Genomic DNA, 25,658 nt, shown 5'->3' on the forward strand with positions numbered 1-25,658 from the left:
ATCAGTCACAGCAAAGCCTGCCGGCATGTTGTGCCACAGATGTCCACCTCCACTGGACCCCGGCCAGGGAGGACAAAGGAAATGTTGATAGGTAATAACATGTATGTGGCACACATTCATCATATACAGTAGTGTTCAGAATAATAGTAGTGCAATGTGACTAAAAAGATTAATCCAGGTTTTGAGTATATTTCTTATTGTTACATGGGAAACAAGGTACCAGTAGATTCAGTAGATTCTCACAAATCCAACAAGACCAAGCATTCATGATATGCACACTCTTAAGGCTACTCAAAACCTGGATTAATCTTTTTAGTCACATAGCACTACTATTATTCTGAACACTACTGTATAGTGGGTGTGAACAGAGTGCAATCAAACCGAAAGTACCGTGTTCCGCTGCACCTCTCTGTGTTCTCATGCACAGTAATGCATCATCGCACGTCAGAGCTGAACGGATCTCACCGCTGTAATATACATATTATTACCTGATCACCATCTAAACTCTGTAGGAGGTGTGAGTGGAAATGTATCCCAGGCCATGACAACGTTATTAAACATGAAACTCACCTCCAGCACAGAACCAGGACCGCACAGAGAACACAGGAACCAAACCACAGCCTGTAGTGAAAAGACTCTCACCAGGTGGCTGTGTGCTGCAAATAACCACGGCAAAAATTAAATCCCATGTGATAATCCAATGGACATCACGGTGTACAGAGTTGTGTTGTGCTCCTGAGGTGAACAAAAAAGAAAAAAGAAATTAATGTTTACTGGAAAGGCTGCATCTGATGCATGTTGTGACTGCTGCAAACTTTCAGTAAAAGTGTCCAGTGGTGCACACACGTGTGCCCTGCACACATGCACGCTGCTCACTCACATGGGGCTGGAGTGATCACTGTGTGTGTGTATGTGTTCATAACGGCTGCATGAGCCACTAAGCGTGTACGTAGGGCGAGCGTGCCACTGGAAACCTTTGCTGAAAGTTTGCTGGCAGTGGGCCAAGCAGTCACACCATGAGTCAGATGCAGCTTTGACACATATGGTGTGAGTCCGGTCCATACGTTGGTTGTACTCTGGTGTCCAGTACCGGAAGGGACCGTGCAAAGGGAGGAACAGAGCGCTGCCTCCCCCTACGGCAAACACGGGACATCAGGCATTCTTCAGTGTCTTTTATGGCCGTCTGTTGGTAGTCTGTGTCATCTACCCGTTGTCCACATATGCGTTTGATGCCATCGTGCAGGTGTGGACAAGGTAATCTGGATGCATTCTGACACGGCTGACCACACCTCTTTTCCTCCAGACTGCATCCAGCGATGGTAATTTTTGCTGTTTCAGCCTCGTTCCTGCACATTCTTGCTATGTGTGATGGAGGCTTTAGTCTCACCACTGAATCCTGCTACTGATGTGGATGGTATCTCTGATAAGATGCAGAGACTTACAGAATTTGATATTATTCTGCTGGGTGCACTGATGAAACTTGTAACTTCTGTTAAAAGTACAACCTGTCTCTTTGTCCTGATACCAACTAAACTGTTTAAGGACCTGTTGGCTACACTTCAGCCTACTGTGTTGAATTAAATTTATTGAATTCATTGACTGGCTGGGTTCAGTATGACAATGATATGACAATCAGTACTGAAAGACAGTAAAGGGAGACATTCAGGAATATTTTCCAGTAGAGATGGACACAATTACAACTAGTCCAGGGATTCAAAGTAGAGCAACTTCCAGATTAAAACCTTACTTCTGTCGTATTGTGGTGTCACACTTCTCCAAATAATAGGACATAACATGACATAACATGAGTTCAGGTGGACATTTGTTATGCAAGTGCATATAGTGCAACCCCAATTCCAATGAAGTTGGGATGTTGTGTAAAATGTAAATAAAAACAGAATACAATGATTTGCAAATCCTATTCAACCAATATTCAATTGAATACACCACAAAGACAAGATATTTAATGTTCAAACTGATAAACTTTATTGTTTTTGTGCAAATATTTGCTCATTTTGAAACAGATGCCTGCAACACATTTCAAAAAAGCTGGAACGAAGCAACAAAAGACTGGGAAAGTTGATGAATGCTCAAAGAACACCTAATTAGAAACAGGTGAGTGTCATTCACAAGCAAAGATGGGGTGAGGATCACCACTGTGTGAAAAACTAGTGCAACAGTTTAAGAACAATGTTTCTCAATGTTCAGTTGCAAGGAATTTAGGGATTCCATCATCTACAGTCCATAATATAATCAGAAGATTCAGAGAATCTGGAGAACTTTCTACACATAAGTGGCAAGGCCTAAAACCAACATTAATGTCCATAACCTTCGATCCCTCAGGCGACACTGCATTAAAAACTGACATCATTGTGTAAAGGATCTTACCGCGTGGGCTCAGGAACACTTCAGAAAACCATTGTCAGTTAACACAGTTCATCGCTACATCTACAAGTGCAAGTTAAAACTCTACCATGCAATGTGAAAGCCATACATCAACAACATCCAGAAATGCCGCTGCCTTCTCTGCGCCCGAGCTCATTTGAAATGGACAGACGCAAAGTGGAAAAGTGTGCTGTGGTCTGATGAGTCCACATTTTAAACTGTTTTTGGAAATCATGGATGTTGAGTCCTCCAGACAAAAGAGGAATAAGACCATCCAGATTGTTACCAGAGCAAAGTTCAGAAGCCAGCATCTTTGATGGTATGGGGTATGTTAGTGCCCATGGCATGGGCAACTTACACATCTGTGATGACACCATCAATGCTGAAAGGTACATCCAGGTTTGAGCAACACATGTTGCCATCCAAGCAACATCTTTTTCAGGGACGTCCCTGCTTATTTCAGCAAGACAATGCCAAGTCACATTATGCACGTGTTACAACAGCGTGGCTTCGTAGTAAAAGAGTATGCGTACTAGACTTGCTTGCCTGCAGTCCAGACCTGTCGCCCATTGAAAATGTGTGGCACATTATGAAGCGCAAAATACGACAACGGAGACCCCGAACTGTTGAACAGATAAAGTCCATTTCAAAATGAACAAATATTTGCACAAAAACAATACAATTTATCAGTTTGAACATTAAATATCTCGTCTTTGTGGTGTATTCAATTGAATATTGGTTGAAGAGGATTTGCAAATCATTGTATTCTGTTTTTATTTACATTTTACACAACGTCCCAACTTCATTGGAATTGGGGTTGTAAACGTCGGCTCTCTAAGGTCTTTCATTGTGAGTGAGGTCATGTCCCCGTACTTAACACAGGCCACATTTGAGCCCTAAAATGATGTACAGTCAACTTTTCTATGCTTTATTCCTGAATGAGACATGTTTTAATCATCCTTAAGCTCATACACACACATGCATACAGACACATTATGACATGTTTAAACTATAACAGCAATAACAGTGTGAACTTACCCTCGGCACAGTGAAATCTGTGAAGAAAAAAAAAAGAAGAATATTGTTTTATTTAGCCCTTAGCTCTCCTCCATCCTGGGCAACTTTTCATCATAGTTTTATTAATAGATGTTAACTTTAAAAGTGTTCTCGACAAATATATGCATATGTATATATGTATATCAGATTCAGAAAGCTAAGATTGTTAGAAACATTGTGATATGCAACACATGGGCATTGTACTTAAAGAAAGTACCTTAGGGCCCGGTCCCACTGGGGAGAGGATTAATTGCGCATGAATTGAATACACAAATTATGGGCATTCGTTGTCGTCCACAACAAAAATGGCTAAAAATGACAAATGTCCCAGTATGAATTATGGATATATTAATAATGTATAGCGAATATATGATGAACAATCATATATATAACGCATGTAGTGAGGAAACGGATCCGACGCATTATCACGGCAGTATTACGGGTGTATTATGAATGCATCACGCACGTGTTTGCACATGCACGGCATCTGCATTGTGGTCATAAAAGAAGCGCACTTGCTCCTTTCGGCATCACTATTCACACCAACATTACAGCCTCTGGAGCAATTGCTGGACTTGGACAAGTTGATTGGAGTAAAGAAGCAGTGAACAGGGCGAGTGGTGACGTCATTGGATCGCATCAGAGCGCAGCTCATCTGAACAATTATAACAAGAAGTTAAATCTGTTATAAACATAGGAATAAATACTAACAGCTGCAGACAAGAAGGAAAAAACACGCAACTGTTTTATCAAGCCTTGACAATGTAAGCAAGTCAAATAATTACCTTTTTAGACGGCTCAAAATGCTTTCTGCAGCTGGAGCCATTCACGAGCGCGTGAACAGCCCAGCTGCAGCTTCCCCTGTGATTCAATTAGGTGATTAGAGCCATTTTCAATGGCCAATTTGCAGAATAAAATGATTAATCCGCCATGATTAATTATTTTATATACACAGCGTCCAGCGCAGAGCGCGTGGCAGCCGGTAGACCAAAGAACGCCGTCCAGCTGTGAACACAGCACATCTGGTTTGCATCCGCCGCAATTCAGATGCAAAGCAGACGTAATTAAAATGCTTTATTCGTGGCCAATCTGTATGCAGTCGCTACAACTTATTTTAGTCATGATTTGGACATGATGGGCACGCAAAATATCCATTTTACACACTGTCCCAGTCCGCTGCCAAGCTGCAAATCACTGTCAGTTGCGGATATCAGCAGATGACGGCGAATATACAGCATATAGATTGAGTATGTTTGTGTATGTATGGAGTATGTATGGAGTATGTAAGGCGGATGTCATCCGCAGCCAAAATTTTGTGCAGCTCAAAAATCCTGCAAACGGAAAAACATGCCTCTGCAGATAATTGCGGACGTGTGTGGGTGTCAGTCAACTCATACAAGCATGTTTCACGCATATTGAAGATGTTAAGCGAATATGAACCAATTTTGTGCGCAATCCATACGCAAATCCTCCTAAACGCCATGGGACCGGGCCCTTACAAGGGGAATTTCTTACAGTATGGTAAAACTGAGAAATATCTTAGGGCTCTAAGGGTTAAAATAAAACTGAATTTCAATCTACCAATACACAGGACATACCCTTGTTGTCCATATGAGTCACTCTGGTGTCAGACAAAATCACTTTCAAACATGAAAGGTAACATAATGAAACGATCGATTACATTAAAAAAAGAAACTGAACTAGCAAGTAGGTTGTTTTTGGTGCTGCAAATTAAACTCATTTCTGTTTAGATTTTTATTTTGCACTTGTTTCTCCATTCTCTTGGGTATTTCTGCCTTGCCAAAGGATTCGTTTTCAGTTGCACATTGATGAATCCCAGTTAAGTGACAGCTTAACACCACATCACCCTCAGTTGGTTTCCAACTGGGTGACACCGGGCCTCATGTACAAAGCATGCTTATGCACAAAAACCTGGCATACGTCCGTCTCCACGCCAGTGTTCAGATGTATCGAAAGCGATATGACCGTGGAAATGCTGAGGTGCGTCACTCAAAAATCCTGGCTGTGTACGCACGTATCTACAGCTATTGGTCCACTGGTGCCACGTAGTGGTGATGCTGGGAAACCGTTAATAGTGTGAAAAGTCATCAGAGTGATGTGCACATCAGAAACACAGTGATGAACAATTAATACTCCCACACATTTGCAATTATGGATGAATATAAAACCATGCGCAAAGGGATGCATAAAATGGCACTAACAATGGCTGCGTTAGTGTTGTTAGAGGACTTTGTAAATGGTGCAATCTGACGGGAGCGTGTATTCAGGAAACGCAAGGATTTTAAATGATAATAATTGGCTTGGTAATCAAATCAATTTGATTACGAAGGCCACTGTTACTGGAACTGCACACAGAAATGCAGCTGTCCCAGAGAGCAATACGGCAAGTAGCCAGGCAGATGTCTCTGCCCACACAGGTGCTGACCACAGTGCGGTTCCTGGAAACAGGGGTATTCCAGCGTGAGCTGGCCGATCAGTCAGGAGTGTGCTAGTTAACCTTGAGCCGAGCCATGTCAGCTGTGTGGAACCCACTCATCCGAATATCATCAGATACATCACATTCCAACATTAAAGCACCATTTGCGGTGAGAACCGATTTCCCTAATATAATCGGAGTTATTGACTGCACACTTGTTCACATCATATGTGATGCGCAAATGCGCATCAGGCTGGTGGCTGGCATGGTGCAGGATGGCAGCTGCTTGCTGTGTAAATAGTTTATTCATCTAATTGTTTTGAATGAAAACCAGCACGGGCACATTTGGGCATGTGCACATTCAAATATATTTATTATTATTAATGTCTTTTTTTAACTTTTGCTTGATGATGAGATCTGCAGAGCTTAACAGGCTTCCTGTGTTCAGTATTTGTAAATAAACGTGCGTGTAAGTTGTGAACGTCACACTGTCAGTGGAGATGCACCTCACCTTTTTAAGCTCATAGTGTGCCGGCGTCACACACATGTTCCGTCGCTCCCACAAACATTCGCAGTTTCATGATTAATCTATTTACCAGCACACTGAATAAACTATCCCTGTGTGTCTCCATGTAATTTCCAGTCATCTATAGTATAATTTCTTTTCTGTACTCATGTTGTCTGATGTGATGTTGTGGGGAATCCCTGCTCAAAGGGCCTATTTACATGAAATTGCACATTTAAATGGGGCATGGCCAGGGAGGAGTTTGGTTCCACGTTCAATTCCACATTCAGTGAGATGTACAAACGGAACGTGCTTGGATCCATGCCTACGTACACTTTGATATATCTGAATATTTCTGTGCTTACACCAGTTTCTGGGTTTTGTGTACGCAATTTTTTTAATAGGAAATCCACGCAAGTCTTTGTACATGAGGGGTCTTAGTCTCATGGTACAGTGTGAACAGGGACATTTCATCATTGTGCTGTGGTGTTGCTTCAACTGTGGCTGAATCTTCAGTGAGTTTCAAAATTTCATCTTCTGTCGAGGCATTCTTATGCAGAAACTCCAGGTGTGCTACGGTGTCTATGATTATGCCACTGTCACTATTTCACACATTGCATGGTACAAGCATGGGTTGTTACATCATTACACTGTGCGTTAGGCTGACTTGTCACATCATCAAACCATGCACCAGCTCACATCCTGGGCAACCATGATCTTCACTCACCAGATTATCATGGTTAAAGACCGTGAGCTTTGACCGCGCATATTCATGACAGTGGAGCTTAATGTCATACCCGAGACAGACCTTTGGAAAACTTTCTACACAAGCTTTTTGTTGATTAACTGCAACCGTTGGTTCAATAAACTAAATAAGCGAGCATACACGCCCAACCACAACCGACCAATGAGTGTACTTGTAAGCTCACTTCCGGTTTCAACGCGGGAGGGAAAAAAGGTGGATATTTTTTCGCCGGCTGTGGGAGGGTTTGTACCCAATGGAGGGGCTGTGATCTAAAGCGGTTCTGTTTGGCTCATCACACCCAGGGAACTGTGTCAAACTAACACCATCTTACAGCCAACAAGCAGCATTTTGTTCAAAAACTGTTTCGTCGTCGTTAACAGGCTTCCGTTCAAAATGCTTATGAGGTTTGTCTGTTTTGATCCATTGTGGTGTTTTTGCAGTAATTAAAGACGGCGCTGTTAAATGTGTCAAACATACACCACAATAGAGCCTTACAACGTGGTGTAAAAAACGTAGTTTAGATTCGCAAAACGTGTCAAATACACGATCACGATTGGGCGAATAAGATAAGACATTATATTTATCTGCCCAACGGCTGGGCATGTAATGTTCAATGTATGACTTATCTGCCCAACGGTTGGGCGTATAGCCTTTGCCTTTGGTAAAAGAAGTGTCATATTTTCAGTGATGGGCACAGCTAACCAAAAAGTTAGCTCTGATAACCGCTAATCTGCTAACTGAAAAATTAACTTTTATAGCGCTAAAACCGACAACTGCTAAAAAGAATTTAGCGGAAGTTACAGCTAACAGCTAACTTTTAGTATTGCCTCGGTACACTGTCGGCTACTGATAATCCAGTTTCAAGTTTAAGCACTGCAGGGGCTTCTAAGTAAATTCAAAGACTATCACAAACCCACAATGAGCCAGAGCTTTTGTCTTTATGCACCCTGCCAGCTGCTGCAAAGAAATCTCACTTACTTTTCGCACACAACAACACATACGGTGGCAGGAGACATCAAACGGAAGGTACTTTTCACTCATGGTTTCATTTATAAACAAAACTAATTCCTGACCATTTATCGACATTAACGGCAACTCTGTCATTTTTACAAAGTGAAAATATCACATATCTTTAAAAAGTAATGCGCTAATTCTGAAGGTTTGAACGTCAACTGACACATACGCCAAAATGCATTATGGGAAATGAGTCTCCTCTCATCACTTCCCTCCCCCTGTCAAAATGAATAGAACACTGCCATCGACTGGATGGGAGTTTCAATAGACCAACATATTTGTGAATCTCAAATGCAGTTTTGCGCTCAGAATGTCTCAATACTGCGCAAGTGAGCAAAGTGGTGAATATGTGTTTTTGTTATTAATTCATTCATTAAATAATTTATTATTATTGAGACAATTTATCATTATTGAGACAGTGGATTAGTGAAACTGTGCCCACCACTGCATATTTCCAAACCTCACCTTTGTTCTCAGACTGGAGTTCCTCCTGCAGGAAGTCACTCTGTCGATTTCCCAGCACGAAGGCCAGAAAGGACAGAATGAGGGCATCCAAGATGCCGATGATAGCCAGGATGTAGGCCCAGCGCACTGAGCAGTTCCCCAGAGTGTACTTAGCGGTGTCCTCACCGCACATGTCCTGGATCGTTTCCGTGTCCCAACCATGAGGGAAGACCAAGCAGCCGAGCACCAGACACACGGCTGTGGAGCAAATAGACACATACGGGTGAAGGAACGAGGACTTATGGAGAGAGAGAGAGAGAGAGAGAGAGAGAGAGAGAGAGAGAGAGAGAGAGAGAGAGAGAGAGAGAGTACAATAGATCTCAGACTGGGGCAATGGTTCATCTTTTAGCAGGACAATAACCCTGAGCACACAGCCAAGATATCAACGGAGTGGCTTCAGGAGAACTCTGTGAATGTCCTTGAGTGGCCCAGCCAAAGCCCAGACCTAAATCCGATTGAACATCTCTGGAGAGATCTAAAAATGTCTGTACACCAACGCTCCCCATCCAACCTGATGGAGCTTGAGAGGTACTGCAAAGAGGAATGGACAAAACTGCCCAAAGATAGGTGCACCAAGCTTGTGGCATCATATTCAAGAAGACTTGAGGCTGTAATTACTGCCAAAGGTGCATCAACAAAGTATTGAGCAAAGGGTGTGAATACTGATATACATGTATTTTCATAGTTTACTAATTTCAATAAATTTGCTAAACCTTTTTCATTATGGGGTGTTGTGTGTAGAATTTTGAGGGGGTTAAATGAATTTACACCATTTTGGAACAAGAAAATGTGGAAAAAGTGAAGCAGTGAAATTGGGCCTCTTGAGTACTGCAACAGATTGTAGCCCCATCATCTGGAGACAAACTTCAGCTGTCCTGGACACCCTCATGTGTAAGCAGCATAGGAGGATATTATTTATTTATTCTGGCTGCTAGAATGTGGGGTCTGAGCAGCCCATCATCCGTCTCCACCTCACCTGACTTGGAAATATGGAACTATGATTTCTGTTATCTTTATACTCCAGATGGCACCGTTATATCCCCGGTATTTGGTAATGGATAAGTGCATCATGTGTGCAGGTCTGTGTCATGAAGTGCAAATGTGTCATCACAGCAGGAAAGTATATTTATCTCCCAGTACAATAATGTTATGCTTTAGCAACTTTGAATCAAACCCAAATATGCAGGCAGAGTTTGGGCTGATGGCAGGTGCAGAACAAGGTGATTTATTATTTTCACAAATCCCCCTGTAGTTACAAAACAGTAAACAATGTGAACGAGACATGAACAGCAAAAATCTAGAGAACAATCAAAAATGAAAACTAACATTAAGGGCCACAGCAAAAATGATCAAATACCAAAAACCAAATTAAGAAACAACAAGTAAAGACAGAGGAACACAAATTACTCACGGGTTTACTCACGGGGGAACCAAATGAAGGAACTTGCAACAAACAGGAAAAAAGGTGAGGGCTTAAATGCAAAATGACTAATCATAACAGGTGTGTGAAAAGAGAACAGGAAACAAAAAAACATGTGGAAGTATACAGAACACAAAGTAAAAAAAAAAAAAATCAAACAATTGCCGGTGTCACAGGCCGAATGGTCCCCCCTAAAAATCGGTCTGCCCTGCCTTCACTGTGCATGTGTCATCAGCTGCGGTTCACTGATTATAACCTCGTTTCTGCTTCAAACTGCACTCCAGTCATCATCTATCTCAGCGACAGATATCTGAAGCTTTTGTACAACAATCATTTCCACATATATTCAGCATTATGTCATCAGAAACAGGGTTGGCAACTTTGGGATCTTGGCTGCAGTGACACTGCGTGCGCATGGCACCCGTGCCAAATTTTTTTGTCACCCTAACCCTAATTTTAAAAAAAAGTCCATCTTTACTAATAGAAGTAATAATAGAAGAGAAACTGTGTTTGATTCTTCTCCTCTCCACGTCCATGATCCTTCCTTTTCCCAAAATATTTCAGTAAGTTCATCTACAGGGATGTAGGAGGCAAATAATGAAAAAAAATGCTTAAACTGGCTGGGGGTGACGTGGGCCCTGGTTGGAGGGTCTGAGGGGTGAAGCTCCCCAGAAGCTGAAGGGTTTTAGCCATGCTAATGCTCCCCAGAACCATTTTCTGCAGTGAATTTGCAAGAAGAGTTAGGGAGGATGGAGGCAGCGGTTTATCCAACTTTTTACAAGCTGGACAAAATCTATCTTCATATGCCAGCAACTTCTGTTCCCAATTAAATTTTCAATTCAATTTCAATTTATTTTCATTTATATAGCACCAAATCACAACAGAGTTGCCTCAAGGCGCTTCACACAAGTAAGGTCTAACCTTACCAACCCCCAGAGCAGCAGTGGTAAGGAAAAACTCCCTCTGAGGAAGAAACCTCAAGCAGACCAGACTCGAAGGGGTGACCCTCTGCTCGGGCCGTGTGTGAGGAACACACACCTCAGAAATGATCTTGTTTTTAAATAAAAACCTTTGAAGTCCCCAAATCCCTTTCATTTTGTATAACTATGGTCATAACAGTCCGTAGCTGAACAAACATTTCACAATTTATATCTTTATTACATACAGTATGTTATGACAGCACAATCACATTATAACGCAAGTATATTATTAATGTCTTTAAACACCTGACTGTCATCCTAGTGAATGACAATGCTGGTAAAATAAAATTATGAGTAAATCCTGTGTAAAATATATTGGTACTGACTTAGATCAGATCTTATCTTGTGATCTTTTAGCTGACAAAGTGATCAGCAAGTCAAATGCAAAATTAAAGTTCTCAGACAGGCCAAAGATTTGGATTTGCAAATGAATATAACATCTTACATCAGCCTTGATACAGTGTCACATGGACTCTGCCAGTGTATCCTGGTATTCTGGCCTGACCAAGGAGGTTGCAGATTATGCAGAACAAGATCATTCGCTTTCTCCTCTCTAGGGCTGTCACAATTAGGAATTTCTGGAGACGATTAATTGTCAGACAAATAATTGCGATTGACGAATATATTCTCTATTTTTTTTCTTTTTTTTACTTCTTTATATTCTACTATCGTAGTATAATTACACAACTCTGGAAGAACGTTTGGCTTCTGTGAGTGGAGAAACTGGGAATAGTGCAACATTTTTATTTTTATCTTCATTTTACATACAGTCCCAACTTTTTCTGATTTGTGTTTGTTTCTGTTGCATTTTTGAAATTGTTTCTCCTCATCAGTCACGTTTTGTGCTTAAACACTACATTAAGCTCAAAATTGAACAAATAAATACCTTTGGAAAATAACAGCTGTTAAAGTTCAGAGTTCTCACCTGCTTTTTGTGATCTGTGCATCTGAACATCACCACAGCTTCTCCATGTCAGGTTTTTTTAACTTGTGTATGCATATTTTTTTGCTCAGTTCATTCATATATTCTCATTTTTTAAAATACGTTTTTAAAGATATTTGACCGTTTATTTCATCTCATGCTCTCATAAATTCAGTATACGACGCGCACATGGTGTGAACAGGACGGTAACGGAAGAATCACACCGGGAGAGAAAGTCAGAGAGAAGTAAGGCAGCTCCACGGTTTGGTTTGTTTGTTCACTCGAGTTAAAATCCTCTCTCTGCTTCGTGCTCGCTGTGTGCACTGATGGTTCTCAGACTGTAACGTGTCGTGTCTCCATTCAGGAATCTCCCTCCCTCACCCACCCCCTCCCTTGCAGTCTGTTGACTCCGCGCGCAGACACACACAGACACACACGCCAACAGCTCCTTCAGTAAACTCTGCATTTTAGACGGCTTTGAGAAGACGGCCACTGTTTTAATCGGCCGTCTTATCCAAACGGCAGGACGGATCGCTCCTCACCCTCCATGTTATTGTCCTGCCTTAAGACGAGAGCGAAACAGAGTGAGCAAGGCTGCAGCACAATGACATCATATTCTGAGTCGTTTTATGCTTTGTGGATAAAAATGGCAAATATTGTAATAATTGTGACAGCCCTACTCCTCTCTGCACAACCCCGGACCCACATAGGCCTGACCAGAATTAGAATGGTCAGTATGTTGGCTGTTGAGCTCAGAGTTCAACAATTAAAATGAAATCATATGTTTAATATAGTGAATAAGCAAGCCCCGAATTACTTGATCACTTCCTTCCCACTGTCGCCAAGTGCTTGCTCACAGGGGGTCGTTTTGACCGTTGGGGTTTTTACGTAATTATTGTATGGCCTTGCCTTACAATATAAAGTGCCTTGGGGCAACTGTTTGTTGTGATTTGGTGCTATATAAATAAAATTGATTGATTGATTGATTCTTTTAAATTTACAGCTGCGCAGCACAATATTAATACTCGGCTGAGTACCTTGTCTCGGGTTATTCCTCAGGTGAAGACCTGTGGGGGGTCGTCCTTCAAGTACACTGGAGAAAAGCTATTTTATGCTCCGCCTCATCGAATTAGAATTTGTGAATTGCAGCTTCTTTTTAAAAACAGGGTCAACAGTTTTTAATTCCAAGAATTGTCTCAACAAGAGAACAATCAATTTATTTATTATTGAGAAAAAAAACTATATATTTTGATTTTATTAACTATTATGGGTTTGTGTATGTATGAATGTACGAGGTCTGTCCGTAAAGTATCGTACCTTTTTATTTTTTTCAAAAACTATATGGATTTCATTCATATGTTTTTACGTCAGACATGCTTGAATGTCTATCTCGGCTTTCAGTGCTTACCAGTCGAGTGAGTATAAAAGAACTTGTGGAGAGCTGGACATGTCCCAACTTGTCCTCTAACACGCCGAAACGGAGGTGTTCCTTTGTCTCGCTTCATCAGCGAATCGGTCGTGACGCGCGAAGCCTCCGTGCGGCTTTCCATGACAAAATCTCTTGTTAAAAGTGAAATCTGCCGGAAAATGGCTGATGTCCAGGTCTTGTGATAACCAGAGAAAGAGCACACGACGGTCTTGTATCCACAGAGCCATCAGCTTAGAAATGATCCAGTGGTTTGTGCCGCATCGTCGCAGCTCGCAGCGCGGCGCACCGACCGTCCTTTAAAGGGGTCCTTAAACCTGTAGTTAAAGTCCTTATTCTCTGTGAAGCCCGTAAAATTTTCACTGAAAGCCAGATAATTTTTCGAATGGTTTCCAGGTGCCAGTCTCTAACAGCTTCTGAAAAAATTCTGATGGAAAAAAGTCCTTTTCATTCCGCCATTTCCAGACAATGAAAATCCGACGAGGGGGCGGGACCACTCCTTCCACAAGGCGTGCTCACAGGCGAATGACGTCACCGACAGGCGTGGAAAAACTCACGCATGCGCACGAGGGTTCAAGCATGTCTGACGTAAAAACATATGAATGAAATCCATATAGTTTTTGAAAAAAATAAAAAGGTACGATACTTTACGGACAGACCTCGTATTTTTGCCTGTGAGTATTTTGTTGAGCCACAATGGATACAAGCTTTTTTTTTTTTTTTTTTTGCTTTTTTGTGTTATCCTGTGTTTCGTGTATTTATGTGTTCAGTTAATGTATTTATTTATTTTTTTTGCATGTTTACGTTTTATACAAACTCAAATTGTTCCAGGCAAGTGCTATGTTAAAGATTGGCCAGCAGATGTCGCCATATTTAATTGCTTCAAACAACCATTTCAACACAATTGATTCATATTGATTTAATGCTTCAAAACACTTCAGTTTAATTATCAATAAAATGCATCAACAACCACGTTTTCAGAGCATGTGCACGAATAGACTTACAACCATTAATACTTGCTAACCAGGACATTAAATAACATACCATATGTCTTTTAAATTACCTAGTTTGCAACTAGTTGAGTGGCCGACTGTCTCAACACACAATTAGTCTGATGAGATTCCATCTGTATCGGCAGGGACCCAAAATTAGATTTTTGATGGGCTTATCTTGTTATGCAAAAATTTTTAATGCCGCCTCAGTGGCTGACTCAGAACCATAAACTCCGAAGCTTTGTGCAAACTCTAGCTAAAGTTTTGACGAGGTAGCTGATGTAGCAGGTAACAGGTTTTCAGCGAATCAGCGATCACAGAATACTGCACTGAGAATGTTGTCAGCAGATGTTAACAGCTGTTTTGGGTGTGTGCCTTACACTCCTCTCTTTTCATTACGAAACAATGTGCCATGGTCTGGTCTGGTCTAATCTCGTCATCAACAGAAAATAAATGGGAGATATTTTTATTTTGGCGTGACATTTCTTATACTTGAGTGTGAGAGTATGAGATTGATGCTGAAACCATGAGTGTCACGCCAGATGCGTGAGAGTTGGCAACCCCGCATAAAAGGCGGACAAAGCAATCAAAGCGCCACAGCTGTTGCGTTCACTGCAGGCAGGGCAGACCAGTTTTTAGGGGGGAACGTTTGGTCTGCAACACCGGTGATAAATAACATAAAGGACATGAAAGGGTGAGTGAAAAATAAATCATCACAATAACCAAACATAATCGAAGAAGAAGAGAAATCAAAATATGGAAACTAACATAAAACTCAGAGGTGAACAAAGTGTAGAAACCAACATGAAAACTAAGAACGAAATCAGGAGGTGATCCAAACACAAATGAAAATCAGACAAGAACCTAAATCCAGAACTACAACCCCAATTCCAATGAAGTTGGGATGTTGTTTAAAATGTAAATAAAAACAGAATACAATAATTTGCAAATCCTCTTCAGCCTGTATTTAACTGAATACAATGCAAACACAAGATATTTAATGTTCAAACTGATAAAGTTTATTTTTTTGGTGCAAATATTTGCTCATTTTGAAACACGTTTCAAAAAGCTGGGACAGTGGTGTGTTTAACACTGTGTTACATCACCTTTCCATCTAAAAACACTCAATATGCATTTGGGAACTGAGGACACTAATTGTGAGTGTCATGATTGGGTATAAAAGGAACATCCCCAAAAGGAGCAAAGATGGGGTGAGGATCACCACTTTGTGAACAACTACGTGAAAAATAGTCCAACAGTTTAATAACAATGTTACTCAATGTTCAATTGCAAGGAATTTAGGGATTCCATCATCTACAGTCCATAATAGAATCAGAAGATTCAGAGAATCTGAAGAACTTTCTACACGTAAGCGGCAAGGCCGAAAACCAACATTGAATGTCCATGACCTTCGATCCCTCAGGCGGCACTGCATTAAAAACTGACATCATTGTGTAAAAGATCTTACCGTGTGGGCTCAGGAACACTTCAGAAAACCATTGTCAGTTAACACAGTTTGTTGCTACATCTACAAGCGCAAGTTAAAACTCTACCGTGCAAAGCAAAAGCCATACATCAACAACATCCAGAAATGCTGCCGCCTTCTCTGGGCCCGAGGTCATTTTAAATGGACAGATGCAAAGTGGAGCAGTGTGCTGTGGTCTGAGTCCCCATTTCAAATTGTTTTTGGAAATCATGGACATCGTGTCCTCCAGACAAAAGAGGAATAAGACCATCCAGATTGTTACCAGAGCAAAGTTCAGAAGCCAGCATCTTTGATGGTATGGGGTATGTTAGTGCCCATGGGATGGGCAACTTACACATTTGTGATGGCACAATCAATGCTGAAAGGTACATATAGGTTTTGGAGCAACACATGCTACCATCCAAGCAACGTCTTTTTCAGGGACATCCCTGCTTCTTTCAACAAGACAATGCCAAGCCACATTCTGCATGTGTTACAACAGCCTGGCTTCTTAGTAAAAGAGTGTGGGTACTAGACTGGCCTGCCTGCAGTCCAGACCTGCCGCCCATTGAAAAGTATGGCACATTATGAAGAGCAAAATATGACAACAGAGACCAACTGAAGTCATAAATCAAGCAAGAATGGGAAATAATTCCACCTACAAAGCTTCAATTATTAGTGTCCTCAGTTCCCAAATGCTTATTGAGTGTTGTTAGAAGGAAAGGTGATGTAACACAGTGGTAAACATACCACTGTCCCAGCTTTTTTGAAATGTGTTGCAGGCATCCATTTCGAAATGAGCAAATATTTGCACAAAAACAAAGTTCATCAGTTTTCTTTGCATATTAATGGTTCGGAATCATCTGCAGCTATGGTGTTATGTGGAGTCCCACAGGGTTCAATTCTAGGGCCACTGCTTTTTTTATTGTACAGTGGGGAAAATAAGTATTTGACCCCCAGTCATTTTCCCACCTACAAAGAATGGAGAGGTCTATAATTTTTATCATAGGTACACTTCAACTGTGAGAGACAGAATCTAAAAATAAATAAATAAAAAATCCAGTAAATCGCATTGTATGATTTTTAAATAATTAATTTGCATTTTATTGCAGACCCCCCAGGAAAACAGAGCTTAACAACTGGTACAGAAACATTTGTCTGCCATTACACAGGTCAGATGTTTCCTGTAGTTCTTGACCAAGTTTTCACACACTGCAACAGGGATTTTGGTCCACTCCTCCATACAGCTCTCCAAATCTTTGGAGTTTCAGCTCCCTCCAAAAATTTTCTAATGAGTTCAGGTCTGGAGACTGGCCAGGCCACTCCAGGACCTTGAAATGCTTCTTACGGAGCCCCTCCTTAGTTACCCTGGCTGTGTGTTTGGGGTCATTGTCATGCTGGAAGACCCAGCCATGACCCATCTTCAATGCTCTTACTGAGGGAAGGAGGTTTGTTTGCCAAAATCTCGCAATACATGACCCCATCCATCCTCCCTTCAATCCGGTGCAGTCGTCCTATCCCCTTTGCAGAAGAGCACCCCCAGAGTATGATGTTTCCACCCCCATGCTTCACAGTTGGGATGGTTTTCTTGGGGTTGTTCTCATCCTCTAAACATGGTAAGTGGAGTTGATTCCAAAAAGCTCTATTTTGGTCTCATCTGACCACATGACCTTCTCCCATGCCTCCTCTGGATCATCCAGATGGTCACTGGTGAACTTCAAACGGGCCTGGACATGTGCTGGCTTGAGCAGGGGGACCTTGCTGCCCTGCAGGATTTTAAACCATGACAGCATCATGTGTTACTAATGTAATCTTTGTGACTGTGGTCCCAGCTCTGTTCAGGTCATTCACCAGGTCCTCCTGTGTAGTTCTGAGCTTTCTCAGAATCATCCTTACCCCACAAAGTGAGATCTTGCATGGAATCCCAGACCGAGGGAGACTGACAGTCATCTTGTGTTTCTTTCACTTTCTAATAAATAATCATAACAGTTGTTGTCTTCTACCAAGCTGCTTGCTTGTTGTCCTGTAGTCCATCCCAGCCTTGTGCAGGTCTACAGTTTTGTCCCTGGTGTCCTTAGACAGCTCTTTGGTCTTGGCTATGGTGGACAGGTTGGAGTGTGATTGATTGAGTGAGTGTGTGAACAGGTGTCTTTTATACAGGTAACAAGTTCAAACAGGTGCAGAATAAGAGGGCTTCTTAAAGAAAAAATTAACAGGTCTGTGAGAGCCAGAATTCTTGCTGGTTGGTAGGGGGTCAAATACTTATTTTATGCAATAAAATGCAAGTTAATTATTTAAAAATCATACAATGTGATTTACTGGATTTCTTTTTTTTTTTTTAGATTCTGTCTCTCACAGTTAAAGTCTACCTGTGATAAAAATTACAGACCTCTCCATTCTTTGTAGGTGGGAAAACCTGCAAAACTGACAGGGGGTCAAATACTTATTTTCCCCACTGTATTTACTGCGTCTTAGATGGCATGGGATTTTATTTCATTGCTATGCTGATGATTACTAAATTTATCTTCCCTTAGGGTATGTCAGTTCCATAAAATACAGTAGCTCTTGGTATGCCTAGAGGACATTAAAGCTTGGTTGGCCTTGAACTTTTTAAATTTTAATGAAAAGAAAACAGAGGCGATGGTGTTTGGATCCAGTGGTCCCTGTGAGTCCTCCTTTGCCTTAGGACGTTTGGAGGTTTACTTTAGACCTGTTATTAATGGTCTTGGTTTTAAGGTGGACAATGATTTTAAACTGGACAGCCAAATTAAAGCTGTGGTTAAGTCTGTTTTTTATTTTTATTTTAATTTTTTTTATCATTTACGGCGGTTAGCAGCTGTGAAATCTTTTTTGTCTAGACCAGTGGTGTCCAAATTATTCCAGAAAGAGCCAAGAGGGTGCAGGTTTTCTTTGCAGCCACTGACTTCAGCTGATTAACATCCCTTTGAACAGATGGGATGAGTTCATCAGTGAAATCACCTGCTGGAGTCAATGGCTGCAAGGAAAACCTGCACCCTCTTGGCCCTTTCTGGAATAGTTTGGACACCACTGGTCTAGACAGCACATTGAAACAGTGATCCATGCTTTTATTTCATCTCAGCTGGATTATTATAATGCATTTTATGTGGGAGTCAATCAGTCATTTTGACAGTCATTTGATAGCGACAGCTAGCTAGCGGAACACCCTGAAAATTCTTCTTGGAGTGGAATAAACTTTACCCTTCCGTGGAGTGGTGTGTTTCAGCAGCAGGATTGTTTTCCACCGGCGCGGCTTTACCGAGGCCCGAGGCGCCAGCGCGGAGTTATCTGACCATGGGTCCGAAGAAGGCACTGACGGCGGAGGAGGGAGACGATATCAAAAAGTCCCTGGACTTTTTGTCTGAGGAAATCTCTGTTGTTAAAATGCAGCAGAAATCCATTATGGAGCTGGTGGAAGAAGTGAAGGCTCTCCGGATCCAGAATGCCGAGAAAGACCAGCGTCTGGTGTACCTGGAGAACCGTGTTGCGGAGTTGGAACAGTACACAAGGATGAACAACATTATTATTACAGGAATTCATATTAAACCTCGATCCTACGCACGGGCGGTGTCAGAAGACAGCAGAGGGGAGGCCAGTGAGCAGGAGGCCAGCTCAGTGGAACAACAGGTGGCAGACTTCCTGCAATCTAAAGGTACTCAAATGGACTGTAATAACATTGAAGCGTGCCACCCCCTGCCCAGGAGAGAGGATGGAGACAAGCAAGCAGTTATAATGAGGTTTGTCAACAGAAAACATAAAATGGCATTGTTAAAACAGGGACGGAAACTCAAAGGAACAAACGTATTCATCAATGAACATCTGACCAAAAGAAACGCAGACATCGCCAGGAAAGCTCGTTTCTTAAAAAAGCAGGGAAAAATTCAACAGACATGGACATCCAACTGCAAAACATTTATCAAATTGAATGGAACACCAGAACAAGCGAAGGTTATGGTAATCAGGAACATCGAGGAACTGGACAAATACAACCAATAAGGTATGAGGACACAAACACATCACAACACCATGACACAGACCAGAGGAACCTATTCATCTACTACATCATCTACATCTGGAGACAAGAAGGATATAACTCAAAGGATTGCTGATCATGGAAAAGTAGAACTGAGAACATTTAAATACACAGACCACAATGTACTGGACTTGGAGCACGATATAGACCCGGACAATAATTTCTTCTCAAATGTCAGTGACAGTTGTTGCTATTATACAGATGAACAGTTTAATCGGATCATTAAAACGGATAACAAATTATCAATAATCCATTTCAATTTAAAAAAATATTTAACATAATTGCTATATCAGAAACATGGATCAATGAAGATAAAGGAATGGATTTTGAACTGGATGGATATGAATTTAATTGTGTAAACAGAAAGAATAAGAGTGGAGGAGTGGCTGTGTATGTGGATAAGAACAGGGATTATAAAATAGCAGACAATATGACAACTGTGATTGATAACTTATTAGAATGTATAACTATTGAAATATGTGAAGAAAAAAGCAAAAATGTATTAGTCAGCTGTATATATAGAGCACCAGGATCTAGTATTGAAACATTCACTGACTGTATGGGAAAAATGTTCTCAAAAACTAATCAAAAAACTGTGTTCATTTGTGGTGACTTAAATATTGATCTGCTCAATCCAAATAAGCATAAAATAACAGATGAATTTATCAGTATAATGTACAGTATGAGTTTATATCCAAAAATCACCAGGCCAAGCAGAATTACATCCCATAGTGCCACCTTAATTGATAATATATTCAGCAATGATATTGAGAATAACACTGTGAGTGGATTATTAATCAATGACATTAGTGATCATCTACCAGTTTTCATCGTTTATAATAGAAACCATCGGCGGAATCAGCCAGAGGAGAAAATAAAATACAGGCGAGTGCGGACAGAGGAAAACATGAACACACTAAAGAAGGATTTACAGGAGCAAAACTGGGAAAAGGTATACAGTGAAAGTGATGTTGATAGTGCATATGAAACTTTTTTACAAATATTTACATCATTATATGATAAAAATTGTCCAATTAAACAAGACTACAGAAAACAAAACATCCAAGCTCGACCATGGATGACGAAAGGGTTACGAAATGCATGTAATAAGAAAAATACACTGTATAGAGAATTCATAAAACTAAAGACTAAAGAGGCAGAAAATAGATATAAGAAATACAAAAATAGATTAACTAATATTATACGGGTATGTAGGAAGGAATATTATAGTAACATATTATATAATAACAAAAACAATATTAAAGGAATATGGGATATATTAAATAGCATTATCAAAAATGGTAATAAAAAACAGAGTTACCCTCAGTATTTCATTGATAATAATGTCAAGAAGGAAAATAAGGATGAGGTAGTCAACGGTTTTAATAATTTTTTTTGTAAATATTGGACCAAGCTTGGCAGAAAAAATTCCCAATTCCCAACCTGAGGATTGGGATAATAATCTCATAGAAAGAAATCCCTGTTCAATGTTCCTCACAGCAGTGGATGGAAAAGAAATTATAGACATTGTGAATAATTGTAAATATAAAACATCTACCGATTTAAATGAAATTGATATGGTGGTGGTAAAACAGGTCATTGAATGGATTATAGAACCATTAACATACATCTGTAACTTATCATTTCAAACCGGTAAATTTCCCAATCAAATGAAAATAGCTAAGGTTGTGCCGCTGTATAAGACTGGGGATAGACACCACTTCACAAATTATAGACCTGTTTCTTTGCTTCCACAATTCTCCAAATTATTAGAAAAGTTATTCAATAATAGATTAGACAAATTCATAAATAAACATAAATTACTTACTGATAGTCAATATGGATTCAGAGCACATAGTTCAACATCACTTGCATTAATAGAATCAGTTGAGGAGATTACAAACGCCATAGACCACAAATTACATTCAGTTGGAATATTTATAGACCTTAAAAAGGCTTTTGATACAATCAATCATGACATATTAATCAGTAAACTTGAACAGTATGGGATTAGGGGGTTGGTGTTGCACTGGGTGAGAAGCTACTTAAGTAACAGAAAACAGTTTGTGAAGTTGGGGGAATATACATCATCATGCTTGGACAATGCTTGTGGCGTCCCACAGGGGTCAGTATTGGGTCCAAAACTGTTTCTAATTTATATAAATGATATTGTCAATGTTTCCAAAATATTAAAATTAGTATTATTTGCAGATGACACAAGCATTTTTTGTTCAGGGGGGGGGATTTGCAGGAGTTACTGAGGAGGATCAGTATAGAAATGGGAAAATTGAAAATATGGTTTGACAGAAACAAATTATCATTAAACTTAAGTACAAAATACATGTTATTTGGCTATTGTAATACAGACATACAGGTTCAGTTACAAGTCGAGGGGGTAGATATTGAAAGGGTACATGAAAATAAGTTTCTGGGGGTGATAATAGATGATAAGATAAACTGGAAGACTCATATAAAACATATACAAAGTAAACAAAGCAAAGTAAACAAAGCAAAACATATTCTGGACCACAACTCACTCCGCATTCTTTACTGCTCACTGGTTTTTACCATATTTACAGTACTGTGCAGAGGTATGGGGTAATACTTATAAAGGTACAACACAATCACTATCAGTAATGCAGAAAAGAGCTATAAGAATTATTCATAATACTGGCTATAGAGATCATACAAATCCACTATTTTTACAATCCAAATTCTTAAAATTCACAGACTTGGTTCATTTTCAAACAGTACAAATCGTGTATAAAGCAATACACAATTTACTTCCAGCAAATATTAAAAATATGTTTTTTAACAGATCAGGGGATTGCAGTCTGAGGGGGAAATTTAATTTAAAGCATCAGTGGGCACGAACAACATTAAAAGGTTTCTGTATTTCTGTCTGTGGGGTGAGGATGTGGAACAGATTGGGAGTGGGGCTCAAGCAATGTCCAAGCATGAACCAGTTCAAACAGCGGTACAAAAATATGTTTTTTTCTAGGTATAGGGAGGAGGAAGGGTAATGAGGGTTAGGGTGTTTTTGTTTTTTGCTTCGGCTTGTAAATATATAGTATTTTGTATGTAAGTAGGTATGTGTAAGTGTATATTTATGTTTGTGTATATGTGTATATATGTATGTGTATGTATATGTGTGTGTATGTTGATGTATATATATATATATATATATATATATATATATATATATATATATATATATATATATATATATATATATATATAGATATAGATATAGATATCAATTTAGGTGTGTAGGAATCTATGTGTATATGTGGCAAAGGGTATTACTGGTTGTGGGGAAGAAGGGGTAGGGATAAATAAGCTGATGCTTCACCCTACCCCTTTTCGGACATGTTGGGTACACAGTAGGAACTTTTTTGTTGTTGTCTTTACTGATCTATCTTGTAATTGTTGTTGTATCAAATGTTCGAAATAAACAGTTTTCATTCATTCATTCATTCAGTCATTACCTTCGCATCTGCAGTTGGTTCAAAATGCTGCTGCACGACTTTTGACAGGAACTCGAAAGTGAGATGATGTATCTCCTGTGTTGGCCTCACTTCATTGGCTGCCTGTATGTATTGCCCTGCCTTACCTCTCTGAGCTTCTTCATTCTTATGTACCATCTTGGTCTCTTATGTCAGCTGACCAGCTGCTCTTGGAAGTACCGCAATCCAGAAGGAAACTATTCCTTTTTAAAACCCTATTAACGCAACCAATAAGTGGCATCACTTTTTTAACCAAAATTTTGCCAACTTTTGACCCATGCACAAACTGACTCTGATCTTTGTCACCATTTTTTGTGTTTTTACCCCATAACTCCATGGAATTCAGTCATAGATAGTCCAAACTATACCTTTTAGGAATTGTTATCAGACAAATAATGTGGTATTGCTTTCAACATGACTGGAGCATTTTTTAAATTTTGACCCCTGTGTAATTCTTCATTTGACCCTTACCTGGCTGCCTATTGAAAAATTAGGTGGCTAACATGCTTTTACAAAAGAGTAATGTCTACGCAGTATGTGTGCCAGTTTTGGTGCTTGTTTCCAGAAATTAACAATCGTTACAGTTATCTGCCGCACCATACAGCCCGAGCGTGTTTTCACCGAGCGGCCAGTCACCGAAGTACAAATTCTCACCTTCGGCTTGGCCACTTCACCAAAGTGTCGTGGCACCAACCTCGAGAATATTGCCTACCTGCCAATGTGTCTTTAACCCCATCGCTTGGCTGGATGCTCTGACTTCCTCCCACATCCAAAGAAACTTTAAATTGACTATTTATATATGGCTTTCCCAAGAATCAAAGCATTAAACAAAATAAAATCCAATAATGAAAGAAAAACAATACCATTACTAAAAAATTACTGTGCAATAATAAAAATTACAAATTAACCCCTTAAACCCTAGAGCCTATTTCACCTAAATCACATACCCATACATTATGATTTATTTCTCAGCTTGTACAAGGTAAAAAATGCAAACATTTGGATCAGCTAAAAGACAGGCCCTAGGGGATGTTGTGGATGCAAAAAAATTGAAAGTAAATAATACTTGGTAGGAGTAAATGAGTTTTATTTTTCCAAAAAATGAATTCTGATTTATGTTTTTATTTGCTTGGCGTTTCAGCTGTGGTTAGTTGATATGTGATTGAAGTGGATACCTTTGTAGAGGAGACTTCGCTTGACATTTTGATGTATAATAAGTGTATGTTGGTGTCAGCATTGGTTAGTTATGAGTGTTCAAATGTTCCAAAACAGGGCATGTCCCCAAATTTGGGGACTCTATACAGAAAAATGTGCAATGTATATGCCAGTGCAATTAATGTATGTTTTTGTATCTTCAAGAGGTATTTTCTGATGGGTGCAACTTGTACACTGGAAAATATGTTAAACACTTCCTTCATCTCTTCTGTTGTACTTGTTGTGATACAAGAGTGTGTCACAGTCCAGTCTCCATTTTGATGGTGCCTTCCCTAATATGTTTCTTTACTTCCACTTCTTTGCCTGCTTCCTCATTGATTTGTTTGCCCAGTAATGAGTTATTCTGCTGCTTAATCCCTCATGGTTACTTTTGACTTACTGGTGTACCTCCTGTGCATTTTGATCTTGGGCCACTGAAAAAAACTCTGAGCAAACAAATCTGGACTAACCACTGTTGTTGTCTTTGCATTGGTTTCAACAGTTGCTGGATCAATACAGTGTCACCTGACTGCAGCCAATTCAAGTAGTCATACTCTTTCAATGTGCTGCACAGGCAGTTGTGTGTGTATTGGGGGGGGGGGGGGGGGGGGGGGGTGCAAGACAATATATCAAAAATCCTCTGCTATATTTGATTACTCGTAATTCTTTTCTCTGCATCAACAAGAGGCGATGCAGACATGCAGGAGTAAAAACCAACCTCTACACACATCTGCGTTCATACACAAATATACACAGCTACAGACGGGTTGTCTCTGATGCTGATGCTACCTATCATACCCGGGAATACTCTGGTCTCCGGATCCACAAATATATTTAGTTACATTCCACAGTAAGTGACAGATTTCAAACTGTTCGCAAAGCTGTTGTTTAGTGTGTGTGTGTTTGTGTGTGTGTGCTCCCATAAGGCTTGAGGGCTCTCTTGCTTACTCTGGACCCAACTGAGTCCAGGCTGTCATGAACAGATGGGTCCCTAGATGCCTCATTTACTGGACCACTGCTACTGGCCAGAGGTTTGCACAGACCAGATGATGCACG

General features: G+C 40.2%; 1 protein-coding gene across 1 annotated transcript in view; it reads right to left on the reverse strand.

Annotated features, from left to right (window-relative positions):
• lhfpl4a (LHFPL tetraspan subfamily member 4a) overlaps window positions 1-25,658 on the reverse strand; it is an 80,161-nt gene that overhangs the window by 14,566 nt on the left and 39,937 nt on the right. Inside the window, exons 2-3 of the mRNA XM_034167338.1 lie at window positions 8,608-8,844; window positions 3,424-3,440 (exon numbers count right to left, since the gene is read on the reverse strand). Of these exons, the coding sequence (XP_034023229.1) occupies window positions 3,424-3,440; window positions 8,608-8,844 (254 nt within the window). The remainder of the gene's footprint in view (window positions 1-3,423; window positions 3,441-8,607; window positions 8,845-25,658) is intronic.

The sequence above is a fragment of the Thalassophryne amazonica genome, chromosome 3, assembly GCF_902500255.1.
Source record: "Thalassophryne amazonica chromosome 3, fThaAma1.1, whole genome shotgun sequence".
NCBI classification, from domain to species: domain Eukaryota; kingdom Metazoa; phylum Chordata; class Actinopteri; order Batrachoidiformes; family Batrachoididae; genus Thalassophryne; species Thalassophryne amazonica.